This window comes from Phyllostomus hastatus, unplaced genomic scaffold, assembly GCF_019186645.2.
Source record: "Phyllostomus hastatus isolate PE091 unplaced genomic scaffold, TTU_PhHast_1.1 phas_contig_133, whole genome shotgun sequence".
NCBI lineage: Eukaryota > Metazoa > Chordata > Mammalia > Chiroptera > Phyllostomidae > Phyllostomus > Phyllostomus hastatus.
This window is the reverse complement of record NW_025333577.1, coordinates 1,720,706-1,740,744: the sequence shown is the minus strand read 5'-3', so window position 1 is coordinate 1,740,744 and position 20,039 is coordinate 1,720,706. Positions and strand designations below refer to the sequence as shown.

The 20,039-nt window shown below is 40.3% G+C and overlaps 1 protein-coding gene and 1 pseudogene across 1 annotated transcript; one reads left to right on the top strand and one right to left on the bottom strand.

Moving 5' to 3' along the window:
- Nucleotides 1-1,530: 1,530 nt before the first annotated feature.
- On the bottom strand, nucleotides 1,531-12,701 carry LOC123826089 (zinc finger protein 883-like). The gene is made up of 3 exons (XM_045849941.1): nucleotides 12,430-12,701; nucleotides 11,953-12,079; nucleotides 1,531-4,075 (listed from the first exon to the last, which is right to left on the bottom strand). The coding sequence occupies exons 1-3, from the start codon at nucleotides 12,562-12,564 to the stop codon at nucleotides 2,457-2,459; spliced, it is 1,881 nt and encodes a 626-aa protein (XP_045705897.1). The 5' UTR covers nucleotides 12,565-12,701; the 3' UTR covers nucleotides 1,531-2,456.
- Nucleotides 12,702-15,454: 2,753 nt separating this feature from the next.
- LOC123826816 lies at nucleotides 15,455-16,306 on the top strand (annotated as a pseudogene).
- Nucleotides 16,307-20,039: the final 3,733 nt, after the last annotated feature.

Genomic DNA, 20,039 nt, shown 5'->3' with positions numbered 1-20,039 from the left:
AAATGTAAATAAAATCTTAAAAAAAAAAAGTCACCAATTCTACCATCAGAATTACGAGGTTGAATACAGAATTTGGATCTGACATTTGTCTGCTCTGACCTTGGAAAAACCCTTCTTCCTGATCCTTTATTTCCCCAGAAATACAGTAAGTTATTAACCCACAGGATGCAGTTGAATTAAGAAAATAATTGAAAAGCAAATCCTGTCATACAAGTACCTGGAAGTGTGTACTGAATTTCATTAACTCTGTTGATTCTCAAAAGGGCCATGATTTGTGCCTTCATTAATTTCATGTAGCAAGTGAGATTGGGGGAGTTTTATGGTCACCCAGAGGTACCACACAGGGGAATCCATATGGCAAGCCCTGAAGCCACATTGTCCCATGTGGGGTCTGTACAGATGCAGCTGATATGGGGGATCAGAGAAGCTCCATTTATTTTTCACAAGCACCCAGGGAAGGTCTGAGGTGTCTGGCCTGTGCATGGCACCCACAGGAGATAACTGGTGGTATCGCTACTGCCTTTGAAATGAGCACCAAGGCCGGGATAAAAACTGCTGTTCACCCATATTTTACACAGGAGGAAACTGAAGCCCATTAAGTACACTATGTTCCTTTAATTATAAAAATGTTCCATAATCTTAAAATTAATTGCAAGTTGCATGGCCGAAGGTATGGGAAGTCTAAACACTCACTTCTTCTCTTTGGCCTCCAGGAGGGCTTTGAGGTTCAACAAATATCCATTCATCCTCTTACTACCTGGTGCACCTTCAAATGCTGCTACAGGCAGCCAACCCCAGATATTAGACCATAAAAATGGGTGAACTCTAACAAGTAAGGCTTTTTATTATATCACTAAATGTATGAACTTACAAAGATGATGAAGTATGTTAATAATGCAGGGTATTCTTTAAAGTATATAATATGTACCTATTACACTGTACAATAAAAGAAAGTCCCAATGAATAGGTCATTTTGCCACTATTAAAAAATTATTCCATAAACAAAAAATTACTTCTCATTCAAGGACTCAAAGTAGGTGACATTGCAACATTTATCTTTGCTGTTTCACTGTCCTATTTGTTAAAGGAGAATAGCCCAAAATCATGAAAGAATAGGTAGCTTGGTGAGCACACATTTAACAACATTTAACTAACAACACATCAATAGTACATACACTCCTACAAAATGCTCATCATGAATCCTTACGGAAATGCAACTAAAACAAGAGCATATACAAAATCAGGAAGAGCTGAAATTAATAAAAATTGAACATATCAATATTTTGTTCAATTATATATGTTCAATTATATATGTTCAGCTATGATGAGGAAATGCAGCCCTCATGCACTGAGTAAAAAGGTATAAAAGACCCTAGCCAGTGTGGCTAGGTTGGTTGGAGCATTATCCAAAGTTGAAAGGTTGCAGGTTTGCCACCTGGTCAGGGCACATAAGTTGGTTGGGAATGCAATCCCCAGTCCAGGTACATGTGATCCCTGGTCCAGACAGGCAAACAATCAATGTGTCTCTCCCTCCCTTCCTGTCTGTAAAAGCAGTGAATCAGATATCCTAGGATGAGGACAAAAAAAATAAACAAACGTCCAAAGTGTGCATAAAGACACAATTAGTTTAATAATACTTTGTCACACTCTACATAACATAAACATTAAACTTATGAATAGCTCTGCATTGAGAATATTGGTAAAAAAATAAAGTCACCTTTTCCTCAGCAAGGTTCCTTCAATACCATTATACTGAAAAATAAAAAATAAAAAATTTCTTAAAATCTATCCATTTACAGTGAGAAATCCCCAATGTCAAAAGGTATAGATTTATCGGTAAAGGTTTCCTATATTCACTTCACACTGAAAGCCGTTAACCAGTGTCAAGTGTGTTTAAGGTGGTGAGGACTATGAGGTAGGAGATTTCCCATATTTTATGTCCACATAAGGCCTATCTCCAGTGTGAATGCCCTGATAACAGGAGAATGGATAGAAGAAGCATTTCCCACATCCACTGTACTCATAAGGCCTTTTATCAGAGTGAATCTCTGAATATAATGGAGCTTAGTACTACAAGAAGAAAATTCCTCACATTGCCTGCATACATAAATCCTTTTTCCTATGTCAGCTCTCAGATATAACAAAAGAAATACTAGAAAATAAGAGATTTCTTGAATTTCCTTAACTTATAAGACCTTACCCATTGTGAATTCTCTGAGGACAATGACAGCCATGGCTCCTGGTAAAGGATTTTTCACATTTACTGCAGGCATAAGGCCATTCTCCTGGATGAAACTTTTGATGATAAAAAAGGTACTGATAAAAAGAAATCTCATATTCCTTGCAGCCATTGACCAATCAACGAAGTGAACTCTCTGATGACAACGAAATGTTACAGATGTTTTCTAATATTCACTGCATTCATAAGGCTTTTCTTTTGTGTGAACTCTGTGATGCTAACAGAGGTGACAGCTACAGGTAAAAGATTTGCCACATTCACCACACTCATAAGGTTTTTCTCCAGTGTGAACTCTGTGATGATAACGGAGGGCAGAACTACTGGTGAAAGATTTTCCACATTCACTGCACTCATAAGGCCTTTCTCCAGTATGAATTCTCTGATGATAATAGAGGGCAGAGCTACTGAAATAAGATTTCCCACATTCACTGCACTCATAAGGTCTTTCTCCAGTGTGAACTCTGTAATGTTTTCTGAGATCAGAGCTACTGGTAAAAGATTTCCCACAATCACCACACTGAAAAGGCCTTTCACCAGTGTGAACTCTGTGATGTTTACGGAGGGCAGAATTACTAGTAAAAGATTTGCCACATACACCACACTCATAAGGCCTTTCTCCAGTATGAACTTTCCGATGATTATACAGGGCAGAGCTACTGATATATGATTTACCACATTCCCCACATTCATAAGGCCTTTCTCCAGTGTGAACTCTGTGATGTTTACGGAGGGCAGAACTATTGGTGAAAGATTTCCCACATTCACTGCACTCATAAGGCCTTTCCCCTTTGTGAACTCGCTGATGATAACAGAGAGCAGAACTACTGGTAAAAGATTTCCCACATTCACAACACTCATAAGGTCTTTCTCCAGTATGAACTCTGTGATGTTTTCGGAGGTCAGAGCTCCAGGTAAAAGATTTCCCACATACACGGCACTCATAAGGCCTTTCTCCAGTGTGAACTCTCTGATGATAAAGGAGATCAGAGCTACTGGTAAAACATTTCCCACATGCACCACATTCATATGGCCTTTCTCCAGTGTGAACTCTCTGGTGTTTATGGAGTGCAGAGCTACTAGTAAAAGATTTTCCACATTCACTGCACTCATAAGGCCTTTCTCCAGTGTGAACTCTGTGATGTTTCCGAAGGGCAGAGCCACTAGTAAAAGATTTCCTACATTCACTGCACTCATATGGCTTTTCCCCAGTGTGAACTTTCTGATGATAACGAAGACCAGAGATTCCTAGAAAACATTTTTCACATTCATGGCATGGATAACATCGTCTTCTAGTTTGGACAGCTTGGTCTGGAAGTGGTGAGTGTTTGCAGCCAATGGCTTTCTTACATTCGTTTCTAGTGTGATAAATTTTTCTCCTTTGAAAATCCTCCCCAGATGCTGACATTTCATTTGCACTTTCCCTGGTGTTAGTAGCTTGTTGTTGGATATTTCCTGAGTTCATAAAAACGTTCTGCTCAAGCTCCTGGAAGGTAAAAGTCTTTTCAGACACATTGAAATTGCAGCCCTTCACAAGTGAGGCCTTGTCCACACCTTGTACAAAAGACTTCTGTCTCAAGTGCTGCTCCTGGAGCTGGTGATGCTTTGCAATGAAACAAAATTGTTTTCCACATGCTCCACACCTCAGCAGTTTCTGTCTCTGTTGAGTTCCCTGCTGGTCAACCAAGAGAAAAATTTCCCTCAAGACACACCCACAACTGTCACAGGGGTGGCTCTTTTTGGAAGACAACGCTGCCTTGGGATCCTTTGCTTGCAATACTCTTACAGAATGGTTCTGTTCATTGGGAGCTTCCATATCCACTGCCCCACAGCAGCAACCTGAACAAAAACAAATGCTGGTGAATTTGAAGTTGACTTAGTAGAAAAAGAATATTCCCAACACAATAGCCCTTTTGCAAAGCTAGACATGATTCTATGGGCTGATTTTCAAGACAAAGAGTTAGATTCTCTGGTAATAGCTGTTATTACTAGTTGGCCCCAAAGGTCAGTAAATAGTGGATACCTCACCACAAAAGATACAACCACAGAATGAAAAACAAAGAAAAGAGGTAGGGCTTACTAGCTGTTCCTCCATAAATGGCTTCCTGAAGGGCCTTTCCTTCTGGTAATGAGAGTCTCTGTAGAAGTTGAATGTGCCCAAACACAAAAATCAATTGTATTACAGCACATCATGTTCAAGGTCAAAGTAAGAATACGTGAACCCTGACTGATGTGCCTTGTTTGGTTGGAGCATTGACCTGTAAACTGAAAATCTGCAGGTTTGATCCCTGGTCAGGGAACATACCTAGGCTGCAGGGTCAATCCCCATCACCAGTCACAGTGCCTGTGAGAGGCAACCAATTGATGTTTCTCTCTCACATCTCTCTCTATATCTTTTATTCCTCTTACTATAATCAATAAACATATCCACGGGTGCGAATTAAAAAATATAATGCTCAAAAACAGAAGAATATGTGCACACTGTGAGGCTTTATGAACATGGATCAAGTTTGCAGGGTAGTAACGAAAGATGTGTGAGTGAAAGGGTTGAGGTGAAGTGTTTACTAAAAGAGAGATTATTCATAGGCTGTGTATCCTAGGAGAAATGATAACTATTAGAATTGGGTAATAGGGAAAGTATGAACAATAAGGACAAGAAGATTAAGCTGTGGTAGATTAAGTAGATTAAGAATGAAAACAACATACTGCTAAATAAATGGGTTCCTAGTTATAACTTTAATAAAGCTCTGGCATTGAGTCCTCACCAATTGCCATACACCACGTCAGCACCCCTTCTGAGCCCACACAGCCATACATGGAGTCATGCCCCTCCTATGACTATGAAAACACTCTCCCCCTTAACTCTCAGTTGAGCCATTAGTGGGACTCATTACAAGAAATCCTAAAAGAGAAACTGAAGAGGTGGATGGTAAGCAACTATAATAGAACAGGACAGCACAAAACAGACCCAACAAAAAAGTCTTTGTGAGGGACATCAGCAAAACAGCAGAAGACAAGAGAGGAGAATTTCCCCACTTTCCATAAGCAAGTACACAGCTATCCATGAACAAAAACAGTCTTGGAGGAGGAGAATGAGACTTTCATTAAGGCAAACAGCAAAGTAGAAAAGCCAAAATTGGAGAACTACTCAGAAATATTGAATAAAAAGACTGGCTGAGCAAAATTATGTGCAGATGGTGAAGCACAGAAGACAAGGGTCAAAGTTACCTCTGTTAGTCACCATGCAAGCCCTAAGAAACTTTGTTATTTGGAACCACATGAGTCCCTGGAACATGGAAAGAAAAACATGAGAAAAGGAAAAAATAGGTAGAAAGCTTATGAAAATATATCCTGAAAACTGACTTCCCAAGTCTGAGAAGACATGAGAATAATCAAGACTGTGTTTTCTCACTGGTTCCTGTACAATTTAGTGGAAGGGGGACCTCACCAAGACACATTGTAGTAAAAATGTCAAAAATGCAAAGCAAAGAAAATTTTGAAAGCACAAAAAGAACAGAAACATTTCTCACAGAAACAATGCACCCATAATGCTATGTAGTAAATATCCCTGAGAAAAAGTTGAAGACTAGAAGACAATCAAATGATATACTGAAAACACTAAATGAAATAAAATCTTCAAACCAACAGTATTTACTGAGAAAGACTATTCTTCAGAAATAAGAAAGATGTTCCCAAACAAAAGCTGAGGAGTTCATTGTCATTCAACATGACTCGTTAAAATTCCAAAAGAAGTTCTTCAAGTTGAAATGAAAGAATACTTATTAACAGAAACATGAACACATAAAAGATATATAAAACTCACTGCCAAATCTGATAATGGAATCAAATTCACAATATTTCAACACTGCATTGTGGGAATGTAAATTACTAAACACTATTGTAAACACGAAAAAGTAAGACTCGTAAAAACAATAAAGCTAACGTTTTGTACATTAATAGATATACAATTACAAGATGTGGATTGTGATATCAAAAACATAAAGGTGTGGTGTAGTGAAGACTGAAAGGGTAGAATTTTTGTATGCAAAATTTGGCATCAAGAGAAAATAGTGTTGAGTAAATTACTTATTTTATCTAAATCTTTTGGAAACCACAAGCAAATACCTATGTAAAAGATGCACAAAAGACAAGGAAATTTAAGCATACCATTAAAGAAAATGATGAAATCACTAGGGAAAACAATGACATAGAAAGACAAAAAAACAAACTACAAAAGAGCCATAATCCAACAATAAAGTGGCAGTAGTAGGCTGTACAACAAATTCTCCAAGGAAAGCACAGAGTGACTAAAGAAATTAAAGACAAACAAAACATAAGACCCAATATATGCTGCGTATAGGAGACACTTAAATGTTTATGGACAAAAATAGCCTGAAAACAAAAACAGGGAAACATATTCCTTGGACATAAAACCAAAAGACAGAAGGAGTAACTAAAATTCTATCTGGCAAAGATGACCTCAAATATTGTCACAAATGATAAAGGTCATCAAAGAATAGTAAAGGAGTCAATTCACCAAGAGGACAACAATGTTAAGTATTAAGCATCCCACAGCATATGTTAATGATATTAAGCAAATCATATCAGAACTGAAAGCATATAAAACAAGCCCAGTATTAGTTCAGTAGTAGTAGTGAATTTCAATATTCCCCTTTCAACAAAAACTAGGTCACCCATCTAAAAGCACTAAGGAATCACTGAAGCTTGATGATACTTTAGAACAAACAGAACTCATACATTTATACAGAACATCCCACCAAAATGCACCAAGCAGAAGATGCATTTTTGTCAAGAGCACATGAAACATTCTCTAGGTAGATCTTACATTAGATCCAAAAAACAAGTCCCAAACTTTCAGAATATGTCACTTCAAATGTCCTATCTGATCACAGTCATAGAACAGAAGAAATCAATTTTAGTGTTAAGAAAGATGAATATTCACAAATAAGATGAAATTAAACACAACACTCCTGAACAACCACAGACTCAAAGGAAAAATGACAGATCACTCCAAACACATCTAGAGGCAAAAGGAAATAAAAACACAACAACCAAAGCTTACATACATGGAGCACAAAATGCAATGCTAACAGCGCATCTTATAGTGATAAACGCCCACCTCAAGACAAAAGATCTCAAATACACAACCTAACCCTGCAACTCAGGAACCTAGAAACACATGAAGATACTAAACCCAAAGTTAGTAAAGGAGAAAAACAATAAATATTAGTAAAGTCATACACAAAATAAAGGTAAGAAAAACAAAAACAAAAGAATATCATAATTAAGAGCTGTTTTTTGAAACATACACAAAATTGCCAAACCTTCAGCTACACTAAACAAAAGAAACAAGAATCAAATGTACTTAAAAAGAAATGAGGCTTCCAGCCAATATGGAGGCATAGGTAGGTATGTTTCACTTCTGCACATAATAAAATGAAGCATAAAAACAAGTTAAAAAAAAAACCCACCTAACTGCCAGAAAATCGAACTGTATGGAAGCCAGACAACCAAGATGTTAAAGAAGAAACATTCATCCAGACTGGTAGGAGGGTTGGAGACTCCCATCCAGAACAGAGAGGATGCACTGCAAGGCAGCACCTTACAGACCAGGCGGTCCCACATTCACACGGACATAAGCAGGGAGGAACAACTGGGGAGCCAGACACACTGTGCAGCCCAGGGTTCCAGGGGCAGGAAAGAAAATTTCAAACCCTCTGGCTGTAAAAAGCCACAGTGGGGTTGTGGTGGTGGGAGAAACTGTCAGTCTCACAAGAGAGTCCATTGGAGGGGCACATATGGCCCCAGAACATATACAACCCACCCACCAGAAACCAGCACCTAAAGGGCAAAACTCACTTGTGGGAAGCAATGGAACTGACTGAAAGTGAGGTGAGATTTGAGCAAGCATGCTGTTCCCACTCCGACCCCTCCCACACATATAGCCCCACAACACAGTCAAGTGGGTTCCCAGGCCCTGACGAACATCTAAAACTCTGCCCCTTACAAAATAACAGATGCACAGAGACAAAGCATATGGTCCAAATGAAAACATAGATCACAACTCCAGAAAAAGAACTAAATTAGGAGGAGATACACAACCTATAGATGCAGAGTTCAACACACTAATAATCAGGATGCTCGGAAAAATAATTCAGTATGGGCACAAAATAAAGATTGAAGGCTATACAAAGTGAAATAAAGAAAAATATACAGGGAATGAACAGTGAAGGGAAGGAAACCAGGACTCAAATCAACAATTTGGAACAGGAGGGAGAAATAAACATTCAACTGGAACAGAACAAAGAAACAGGAATTCAAAAAAATGAGGAGAGGCTTAGGAACCTCTGGGACAACTTGAAAATTCCAGCATCCCAATCACAGTGGTGCTAGGAGGAAAAGAGGAAGAGCATCAAACTGAACAATATCTTGAAGAATTAATGAAGGAAAACTTCCCCAAACAGGTGAAGGAAATAGACATGCCAGTCCAGTAAGCTCAGAGAGTCCCACAGAAGTTGGACCCAAGGAGGAACACATCAAGACACATCATAATTAAATTACCTAAGATTAAACATAAAGAGAGACTCTTAAAAGCAACAACAGAAAAGGGGTTACCTATAAAGGTGTTCCCATAAGATTATCACCTGATTTCTCAAAAGAAACCTTAGAGGCAAGAAGGGACTAGAAAAAAGTATTCAAACTTATGAAAAGCAACAACCTACATAAAAGATTACTCTATCTAGGCCTGGCTGGTGTAGCTCAGTGGATTGAGCACAGGCCTAGAAACAGGATCGCGGTTCGATTCCTAGTCAGGGCCCATGCCTGGGTTGCAGGTCAGTTCCCAGCAGGGGATGCATGAGAGGAAACCACACATTGATATTTCTCTCCCTCTCTCCTTCCCTTTCCTTCTAAAGATAAATAAAATAAAATAAAATGGTGTCCGGGTTGAGGGGGAGTTGGGGGGAAAATAGAGACAGCTGTACTTGACCAATAATAAACAAACATTAAAAAAAAGATTACTCTATCTAGCAACACTATCACTTAGAATGGAAAACCAGATAAAGTGCTTCCCAGATAAGGTCAAGTTAAAGGAGTTCATCATCACCAGGCCCTTATTATATGAAATGTTAAAGGGACTTATCTAACAAAAAGAAAAAGATCAAAACTATGAACAGTAAAATTACAACAAACTCACAACTATCAACAGCAGGACCTAAAAAACCCCCAAAACTAAGCAACTAGAAGAGGGACAGAATCACAGAAATGTAGATCACAGGCAGGGAGATTAGTGGGAAGGGGGAGAATGGAGGAAATGGTCAAGAGAATAACAAATATCATTGGTAGGTACAAAATAGGAGGTAAAGAACAATATAGGAAATGGAGAACCCAAAGAACTTATATGTATGACCCATGGACATGAACTAAGGGAGGGGAATACTGGAGAGAAAGGGGTTACAGGGCAGAGGGGGATAAAGAGGAGAAAAAGAGGGACAACTATAATAGCATAATCAATAAAATATACAAAAAAAGAAAAAAGAAAAAAATGAGACCTGGCTGGTGTGGCTCATGTGTTGAGTACTGTCCTCTGAAACACAGGGTGGCAGGTTTGATACCTGGTCAGGGCACATGCCTGGGTTACGGGACAGGTGTCCAATTTGGGGCATGTGACAGGTGACCACACATTGGTGTTTCTCTCCTTCTGTTTCTCCCTCCCTTCCCCTCTCTAATGATAAATAAAATCTTTAAGAAAAAGAAAAGAAATGAATGATGAGACTACACCTGACATTACAAGGCACAAAGCAACATAGGGGATATTTGCAGATGACATGACCAAACATACAAAACATTGTCAATATTCCACTATAAACATCTGAAATTGTAAATAGATTCAATAAAAATACAGGACACAGAAGAAACACTCCAATATCAGTTCCATATTTATAGTCTAACAATAAAAACTTTGCAGAGAAATTAAGGTCAAATTCACAACAGCATCAGAACCAATAAAACACTAGAATAAATTCTATAAAGGAGGTGAAAGGCCTATACATTGCACCCTCTAAAACACTGATGAGCCCTGGCTGGTGTACCTCAGTGGACTCAGCGCCAGCCTGAGAACCAAAGGGTCAGCAATTTGATTCACAATCAGGGCACATAGCTGGGCTGCAGACCAGGTCCCTGGTGTGGAGCACAGGAGAGGAAGCCACACGCTGATGTTTCTCTCCTTTCTTTCTCCTGAGCTTTCCCTCTCAAGAAAAATAAATAATTAAATCTTTTTAAAAAATAGACAATGATGAAAGTAGTTAAAGAAAACAAATACATACAAAGACATCCTGTATTCATGGATTTCAAAACTTAATATTGTTAACAAGCCATAATACCCAAAGCAATCTACAGATTAAATGCAATCCCCTTCACAATTCCAAGTTTTTCACACAAAAATTAAAAAAAGAAAATTGTGAAATATAGGAAACCTGAAAAGACCTCAAAGAACAAAAGCAATCTGGACACCAGTGATAAAAATTAGTTCCAAAATAATAAGAAAATTAAATGTCAGTCCAGAAATCCTAAAATTCCTTCAAGACAACATAGAGAAAAAGCTTTGGAGATTTGTATTGGAAATAATGTCCCTGATGTGACACCAACTACCAGGAAAAAAAACAAAAATAGACAATCTTAACTAGAAAAAAACAAATAATCTTTTGCACAGCAAAACAATTAACAAAATGAAAAAGACAGCTACAGGGTGGGAATAAATACTTAGAAACCATGTAAAGATATCTCTTGGAGATACTGTGGCTTCATTTCAGAGCACCACCATAAGAGCAAGTATTTCCATATAGGAAAAAAGTTACACCAATTTTTCACTTTCCCAGTGAATAAAGAAGTTATATTTGTAGTACAGTGCAGTCTATCAACACAGTAGCTTTGTCTAAAAAAAGTCTAAATACTTTAATTCAAAAGTTTATTGCTCAAAATTGCCAACAAGTATCTCAAGCTGCTATTAAAATGGCAGCAGTACATTTGCTCACTGAAGTGTTGCCTAAAACATTGAATTTGTAAAAACACAATACCTGCAAAGTACAATAAAGGAAAGTGTAAAAACACATGCACCTGAATCAGATGAGAAATTTATCAAATACACAAGGTGTTCAAAAGACTCAGTAGCCCACCCTGGCCTGTAGGTGCGTTGCTTAGGGAAAACGTTCTGATACTCAAAGGTTCAGAGGCCCATCCTCAGTCAGAACACACAAGAATCAATCACAAATAAGTACAAGAAGTCAATGTTTCTCTGTCTCTTCAAAAAGGGATAAATACAAATTAAAATAAGAAAACTAATCATGGCCCCAAAACATGGTGAAAAACACAACTAATACTGTAGAGACATTTTTGCAAAATGTACAAATGACCAACAGGAATACAAAAAACGCATTTCCTCATTAATCAAGATGGAATCTGGTTCCCTGCAAGACCACCAACCACAAATGCCTCTCCATGAGGGTTCAGTACAGGAGATATTGGGGCTGCAGGGAGACAAGAGGGCAGCCTGACAAACCCAGGATCTGCCTAGAAAACTGTGAAGCAAGCAGTACCCACAGTCCTCACAGGTGAGGACTGAGCGCACCCTAGGGAACAGAGGGCACGGGGAAATGCAAACCCTACTCACAGTCACCGGGAGAGAGTGAGGGTCTTACCCAGTGAGGATACAAGACCAAAATTCTCCAGCATCACATGGAGGTACAGGCGTCTCTCAGCCGCATTAAGGAGGCTCCACTCTGTCCTGGAGAAATACACGGCCACATCCTCAAAGGTCACCCTAACCTGTCAGAATTGATACAAATGAATCCGGGACAGTCTGTCTCACACCCCGAAATCCTACTCTATACAAAACTTCCCCACATTCAACCTGCCCCCCGTTCAGAGTGGACAACCCCTCTAAGTCCCAGTAAAGACGCGGCTCGGAATCACACTGTTGAATGCGGACACACCAAGGACCCCAGGTTCACGGGTCCCCCCGTCCCCCCGGCTCAGCCGCCTCTGCACCTGTTCACAGAGCCGGCCCTCCCGGGTGACCCTTCCATAACCCGCCAGACTCTCGCTGTTCCCGACGCCCCACAACTGGCTGCAGGGCACCATGGGGTAACGGAGAGAGACTGGGGGACACGACTCACCTCAGCCAGGTGCCTCCACCCAGCCTCCGCCATCCGACTCTGTGGGCCGGGAGGGGCGCCAGCAGCGCGCCAGGCGAGTGTCCCTGGTACAGCGAGCTCCTGTCTCCGCCCTGGCGCCTCGCTCCCGAGCAGCATCACCTGGCCTCACACATGCTGCGGTGACCACTACTTTCCCACCTTCTCCATTCGATTCTGAGATCCCAGATCCTGACTTAGTTATAACAGACACTGAGAGAAGAGCAAATGCCCGCCACTGCTGACCCGAGCCCCGTTCTACCTGAGTGTCCAAACGGAAATGTCTTTACTGAGTGTTCATTGGCTCCTTGTCCCAGGGTTCCTCGTCTGCCTTCTGGGTAATGTAGTTCTTGCACTCCAAGACTGGGATGCTGTATTTCCCCCCCGGACTCCAGGAGTGGATTTACCAACCCCAAGAATATTCTCTGAATACTAAATGCACTCTGTCGTCCCCCAGAGGGCATCACTTCTTGAGCGAGGTAGTCTGGTGTGCCTGCAAGCCACCCCCCCCTTTTTTTAAGATGTTGGTTTTGGTAGTCTTTCTTAAGGATCTGCACCACTTTCTGATCTTCACACATCCTGTGTCTTCTTCAGGCCATCTGGCATGTGGCTCCTTCAAGAAGAACGTGGTTGGAGGAGATTGCCCGAGCCACTAACGCTACCATCCTGCCTCAGTTGGACCCACTATGCAAAGTGAATGTTATAAAACATACACTAATACTGAAGCACATCTGTGTCTGATGTAGCGAGAAGTCTGAGCTCTGCCTGAGCAGCTGTGTGACTAGAGTCCACACTGATTTGATCAGGTGCCTCTGACTTAAATGTATACTTTTTGCAAAGAATGGAGTTCATATTGAAGACATCAAAGACATGCAATGACAGGAATTCAGCCCAGAAGTTGCATGTAAAGTTCTAGACCAAAAACTCAATATGCCAATAAAGCTATTCACAATCATTTGTTGGTTCCTTCATGCATAATGTAGTCTATTAAATGTGCAATAGCACTATGTAAACAATAACAATATATACCTTAATTTAAACATATTTGATTGTGCTGGCTGTTGTGGCTCAGTGGATTGAGCACCAGTTTCAGAACCATACAATCACTGGTTCGATTACCAGTCCAGACATATGCCTGTGTTGTCAGCTAGGGTCCCTGGTGCAGGGCACTGGGTCACGCAAGAGGCAACCACACATTGATGTTTCTTTTCCTCTCTTTCTCCTTCCCTTCCCCCTCTCTAAAAATAAATAAATAAATGAATAAATAGTTAAAAATACTATATTGATTAAAAACACAAACTGTTATCTAGGTCTTCATGTACTTGCATGCAATCTTTTTGCTGTGAAGGGTCTTGCCTTCTTGTCGATGCCAATGCATTATTTCCAAAGCGCAATAAATCACATCATAATAAAGAGGATATGCCCACATGGACAGCCTGGGAAATTTTACCAGACAAGTAACATAGTTCCCCCATCATGTATATGACACATAGTGCACAAGAAGGTAGGACACACCTTCAAAAACAAACAAATAAAAAAAAGATGCCTGATATAAACACAATGGAAACTACTTATTTGTAATTTAAATATCAGTCAAGAAAAATTGTTTGAAAACTAGGACAATAGAATTCTGACTAAGTTATTGGTATTTCTGCTTGTGTGAAAATGGGATTGTAATTATAACAACAGACAACTTGTGACATAATGATTAGTATGACATTTCAATGTGGTAATGTAACAAGAAATATGGGGGACCCCAAAACAGGAAAACCCCCACTAACATTGCTGGGAAGGGTAAGTAGAGCAGAGACATTGACAGTTACTTTGCACATCTAAGGAAATTGGCAAGTGATTTAGCTGTGCCTGCTGCACTCTAAGTCAGGGATGTGGGTGTGGCCCTAACTCAGGATGTAGCTAAAGTGTCTGCTTGCAGAAAGCTCCTACCTCCCTGGGCCCTGTCTACCTGGAAAAACAAATGGCAGACAAGAATGACAGGAGATACAGGGAAGGGCAGATGTAACCCCTTGTGGGAGGAGTGAGAAATGGGGTGAAGGAGGAAGATCCACACCAGGACTTAAACCCAAGTGCGGGGCAGCCATTGCACTCTTGACCATGATGCTTGGGAAGGAGAAGCCTCTGGACCATGTAGCAGCTCAGCAGGGTCTTGACCACACAGTTGGAAAGGATGCAAAAGGACCCCTGCCAGCCTGCCATGAGGAAGTGCCACGTGGTTTTGGATTAAGAGCAGGAGCCTAGCTGAGCATGCACAACTGGAAGAAGCTGGAATACAGACAGGAATCTGCCCAGCTAAGCTACAAACTTCTATTTCTCTTCCTGGGAGACAGTACCCCTAACTGACCTGCTTTAGCAAGAGGAGTCAGGATTGTGTGTTTGTGGGTGTTTTTTCTTTTGTTTGTTTCTAAAGGGAGTGAGATTGAACGACAGAATTCTGCCATTATTCTGAACCTGTATAACTTTTAAATACATAGTTCCTTTCCTTTTCAGAAGACTCTGATTTTGGGAGTCAAGAGTTTCTTTGGGTTTGGGCAATGAAACACAGAGGAATAGAACCTAAAGTGGCTCTGTTATAATACTATTAGACACATATTTAGGAATTATATTTAGATAAATGAGGAAGTACATATTTATAATGAAAGTTGACCCATGTTTAGGTGAGAATTCTTTTACATCACATGAAAAGAGCTCAGTTGTTGAGAGGATCTATCTGACACATGAAGTTGTGGGTTCAATGTCCAGTGAGGCCATATGTAAGAATCAACCAATGAATGCATAAATCAGTGGGATAACATATCAACATTTCTCTCTTTCTGTCTCCTTTCCTCTCCATAAAATACATAACACACTGATGTTTCTCTCCCTCTCTTTTACCCTCCCTTCCCCTCTTCCTAAAAATAAATAAATAAAATCTTTAAAATAAACTAAAATAGTAATTCTGTAAGAAGCTGTTCCCTATTTAAAAATTCAAATCACATTTTTTCCATCTTGCAAGATGGCAGGTGATAAAACTGAGAAGCCGGATACTAAGGTGAAGAAACCCAAAGCCAATAACACTGATGCTGGTGGCAAGATTAAGAAGGGTAACTTCAAGGCCAAGACGCCTAAGAAGGGGAAGCCCACTGCAGCTGAAACCCTGTCCTAGTGACAGGAATTGGCAGGTATTCCCGGTCAGCTCTGTATTCCTGAAAGGTCATGAACAAGAGGAAGTATTCTGCAGTTATATCCTGGATTGAAAAGAAAAAGGAGAAAGTTATGTAAACCAATTGGTGGCAACAAGAATAGTGGTACTGGAGTGGTTAAACTTCGCAATATGCCTAGACACTATCCTACTGAACATGTGCTCAAAAGCTTATTGAGCCATGGCAAGAAACCCCTCAATCAGCGTGTGAGAAAACTGCGGGCCAGCTTCACTCCAGGGACCATTCTGGTCATCCCCACTGGGTGCACAAGAGGCAAGAGGGTGGTTTTCCTGAAGCAGCTGAGCAGTGGCTTACCACTTGTGACTGGAACTCTGGCCCTTAATCAAGTTCCTCTGTATAGAACACCCCAGAAATTTGTCATTGCCACCTCCACCAAAACTGATATCAGTGGTGTGAAACTCCTCAAGTATCTCACTGATGCTTACTTCAAGAAGACGAACCTGCGCAAGCCCAGACACCACAAGGGGAGGTCATCCACACCGAGAAAGAGAAATATGAGATTACAGATCAATACAAGGTTGATCAGAAAGCTGTGGACTCGCAAAATTCAGCCAAAAATCAAGGCTGTTCCTTAGCTCCAGGGCTACCTCTGATCTGTGTTTGCTCTCACAGATGGGCTTTATCCTCACAAAATGCAGTTCTAAATTTCTTTTTAAAAACCTAATTAAGTAACTGATGTGTACAACCACTATGGAAAACAGTATGGAATTTTCTCAGAAAACTGAAAATGGATCTGCCTTTTGATCAAGCAATTCCACTGCTAGGATTATATCCTAAGAACCCTGAAACACCAATCCAAAAGAACCTATGCACCCCAATGTTCATAGCAGCACAATTTACAATAGCCAAATGTTGGAAGCAACCTAGGTGACCATCAGTAAATGAATGATCAAAAAACTATGGTACATTTATACAATGGAATTCTATGCAGCAGAAAGAAAGAAGGAGCTCCTGCCCTTTGCAACAGCATGGATGAAACTGGAAAGCATTATGCTAAGCAAAATAAGCCAGGCAGTGAAAGACAAATACCATATGATCTCACCTTTAACAGGAACCTAAACAATAAAAAAAAAACAAGCAAAATATAACCAAACACACTGAAATAGAGGGCAGGCTGACAGTGACCAGAAGGGAGAGGGGAGGGGATTTCAGGGGAAAAGGGGAAGGGTTTACAGCAACAAATATAAAGGACACATGAACAAAAACTGGGGAGGATGGAAATGGGAGGGAGGTGGGAAGGACTAGGGGTGAGCTGGGATGGGAGTGAAAGACAGAAAACTGTACTTGAACAGCAATCAAAATAAAGAGAGAGAGAGAGAGAAGAATAAAACATAAATCAGTCTGCTTGTTTAAAAAATAACTGATGTGTTAATAAAAAATTAAGTAACTTTTTTCTTGTTTCTCAGATTGCAGTAGGTGTCCAGGTCTGGGTCTCAAATCATCATTCACTATCCAGACTGGCTGAGGTAGTTGCAGGTTTTAGAAGATTGAAAGTTTATGACACCCTGGATCCAAGACAACTCCTCAGGCTGGGTTGGGTCCCTTATGCAATTTTCAGTGACTTTCAGAATATGCACTACCAGCCCTTCAGCAAAGAAGATCTCAGGTCACAAGGGATGCAGGCTGGATGGCTGTTGCATACCCAGATAGAAGGGACATGCATTAGTACCCTTCTCAGTTTTGCAGTGAAGTCAATATGCTTATGTCCACAAGGAGGATGAATATGTTCTGAGCTGGTTCTGACATAGTGTGTACAGAGAAGACAGCCTACCAGCAAATCAGACAATATTTACACAGCAGAAACTAAACCAGGACAAAGATTCCAGAACCAGAGAGCAGTTGAACCTGCACAAACTGCCTAAAAGGACCAAGGAAACACACATGTTGGTAGAAAAAAATCCAGAAATATTTGGAGTGAGAAAAAATGGAACCCAACTTAACAGAAGCTGTGAGGCTCTGAAGTTTATTGAAATGGGGAGTTGAAAGAGAAATGGACTTACCTCCATTAATGAGGATGCTCTACTTGGAAGTGTCTGAGGCACAAGACATCAAGTGATGTGCAACCCTAGAATATTATGATAAAACCTCTCACTGCATCTCCATGACATGCCATAAGCCGACAAGCCACAGGGGAGCATCAGGACCATTTTCCACATACTCACCACCACAGATGACCATGTTATCTGAAAGCTGCTGAACATCTAGGGCAATGTGTTGGCCATCAACAGAAATAAGCTACACTGATGAGCTGTACCCGCTCACTTATTCCTGGGACATTATCATCCAGAGTCGGGCCCAAGCTCATGTTTCACAAGAGGCACAATTCTGATGAGGAACTCCTGACAGTGAGTGGGAGAGCCAACTATCCTCTCTTGGTGAAGGTAATTCAATCAATTTACACAAAACAATCTGTCCATGGAGTCAACCTACTGAACCATAGCTACTCTTAGACTAAGGTGAGCCTCTGGAGGAGATGAGATAATTAGTAAACAATTGTCTGAGAAATGAAACATGATGTCATGGCTTTCCTTCAATTTTTCTAAATTTCTTAGCTCACTATTTACTATATCTGTCTGACCTCTCTATTTCTCTTCAAGTTCTCATGAATGAAACGACCAACACTTTGAAGAAGAAAGAATTTCAGGGTAGCCACGTTTCCAGCAGAGCCAGAGCTGAAGTTAATTCTCCCACTCTAAGGACTCAGTGTTCTTTATATACCGCATGTGGAGACTTACCTATTCTCAGGACCAACAGGGCCTTTTTCTTCTAAATATTTAACTAACGATCATTTTACAACTCCATTAATCAGTATTAATACTTTTCTGTATTTTGCTCACTCTGTAACTTTTAGTAGAAATAATCTGCAGTCCCCAAGCAGAAACTGTCACTGCATTTACAGGTAAAATGATCATTGTTTTGTTGCAAGGAATTAAAATCCCAAAATCCAAAACTTTCATCTCACATTCAGATGCCTCCTTTCAAAACCTCCATGAATCCCAACACTGCAGCCATCCTGGCAGCAAATTTAAATTTGGTACATAACCATGATCTCCAATTACTTGTCATATTCATAAAAAGTTATAATAGACAGTATCCCAGAAAATTCAGTAAGATATGTCATGTGCAAAAACAATTGTTTTTGGTAGTTACAAAACACATACTGACAGAGAGGCAGAAGGCTCTATTTGGTCTATGAGCCATGGTGACATCCAATCCAACATCATCCTTAGGTCTTCCTAGTACCTCCTCACTGGGAACTGGTTTGGTTCCAACTCGCTAATGTGACTCAGCCCTGTATCGAAAGCTGACAGGAGCAAAGTGGTGGGCAGGAGCCAGGCCCTGAAACCAGTTTCCCTATGGGAATCAGACCTAGAAAATCCATCTAGACTGTTATAGCTTGCTCTTGCTAACAATCCCTCACCCTGGTTTGAAACAGTAGATGTTTATTGACTATCTTCAAGGTAATTTCCAAGGCCTGTATGAATTTTCCCCAAGGATGGAGCATAATCAGCTCACCACCTTTCCCTTCTACATTTGTTATTTATGTTGCCTTGATTATACCTAAAATGTAGACAACAATATTCTATGTAATAGATAATAAGACCTAAGAAAAACAATAAAAGCCTGCCCAGGCAAGGGTTGGGTGCTCTCACTTTGAGAGAGTGGCCAAGGCGCTCTCCCCTTGAGAGAAGCAGCCATAGGACTCTCATCTTAAGAGAGTACCTGTACTGTCCCTTTTTCTCCACAGGACTTCTGTAGTCTGTGTGCATTTGTTCTCGTCTTCAGAAACAACATGCAGATTCTGCTGGCTGGAGTCTGCAACACCTCCTCCCTCTCGGGGTTCCCTCTACAAAATGGAGTATTTATGCTCAAATAACTGAGAACACAATGAACCTTTGGTGTTCAATTTAAATATTTTGCAAGAGAAAAGCAGTTACTTACTTACAGGGCGTTCCCATAAGACTATCAGCTGATTTCTGAAGAAAAACTTTGCAGGCTAGAAGGGATTGGCAAGAAATATTCATATTCATGAAAAGCAGGGACCTATAGCTAAGATTGCTCTAATGAGCAAAGCTAACACTTAGAATCAAAGGGCAGATAAAGATCTTCCCAGGCAAGAAAAAAACTAAAGAAGTTCATCATCACCAAGTCATTACTATATGAAATGTTAAAGGGCTATCACTCATGTGGTAATCACATTGATTGTTCTCTATTAATGTCTTGATTTGGTCACTTTCAACTTCAACTGGTCTACCCGACTGTGGAGTATCATCTAGGGATAAATCTCCAGCACAAAACTTCACAAACCATGGCTGACACATTTGATCCGTTACAGCACCTTCTCCATATGCTACACAATTTTTTGTGTGTTTTAGT

What these genes read in the sequence shown, in the direction of transcription:
- LOC123826089 (XM_045849941.1), bottom strand. Translation starts at nt 12,564, where the DNA reads ATGCTGCTCGGGAGCGAGGCGCCAGGGCGGAGACAGGAGCTCGCTGTA. An exon ending in GGTGGAGGCACCTGGCTGAG is followed by an intron (nt 12,080 to 12,429) that starts GTGAGTCGTGTC and finishes CAATTCTGACAG; the next exon opens with GTTAGGGTGACCTTTGAGGA. An exon ending in TGGTCTTGTATCCTCACTGG is followed by an intron (nt 4,076 to 11,952) that starts GTAAGACCCTCA and finishes GTTTTTGTTCAG; the next exon opens with GTTGCTGCTGTGGGGCAGTG.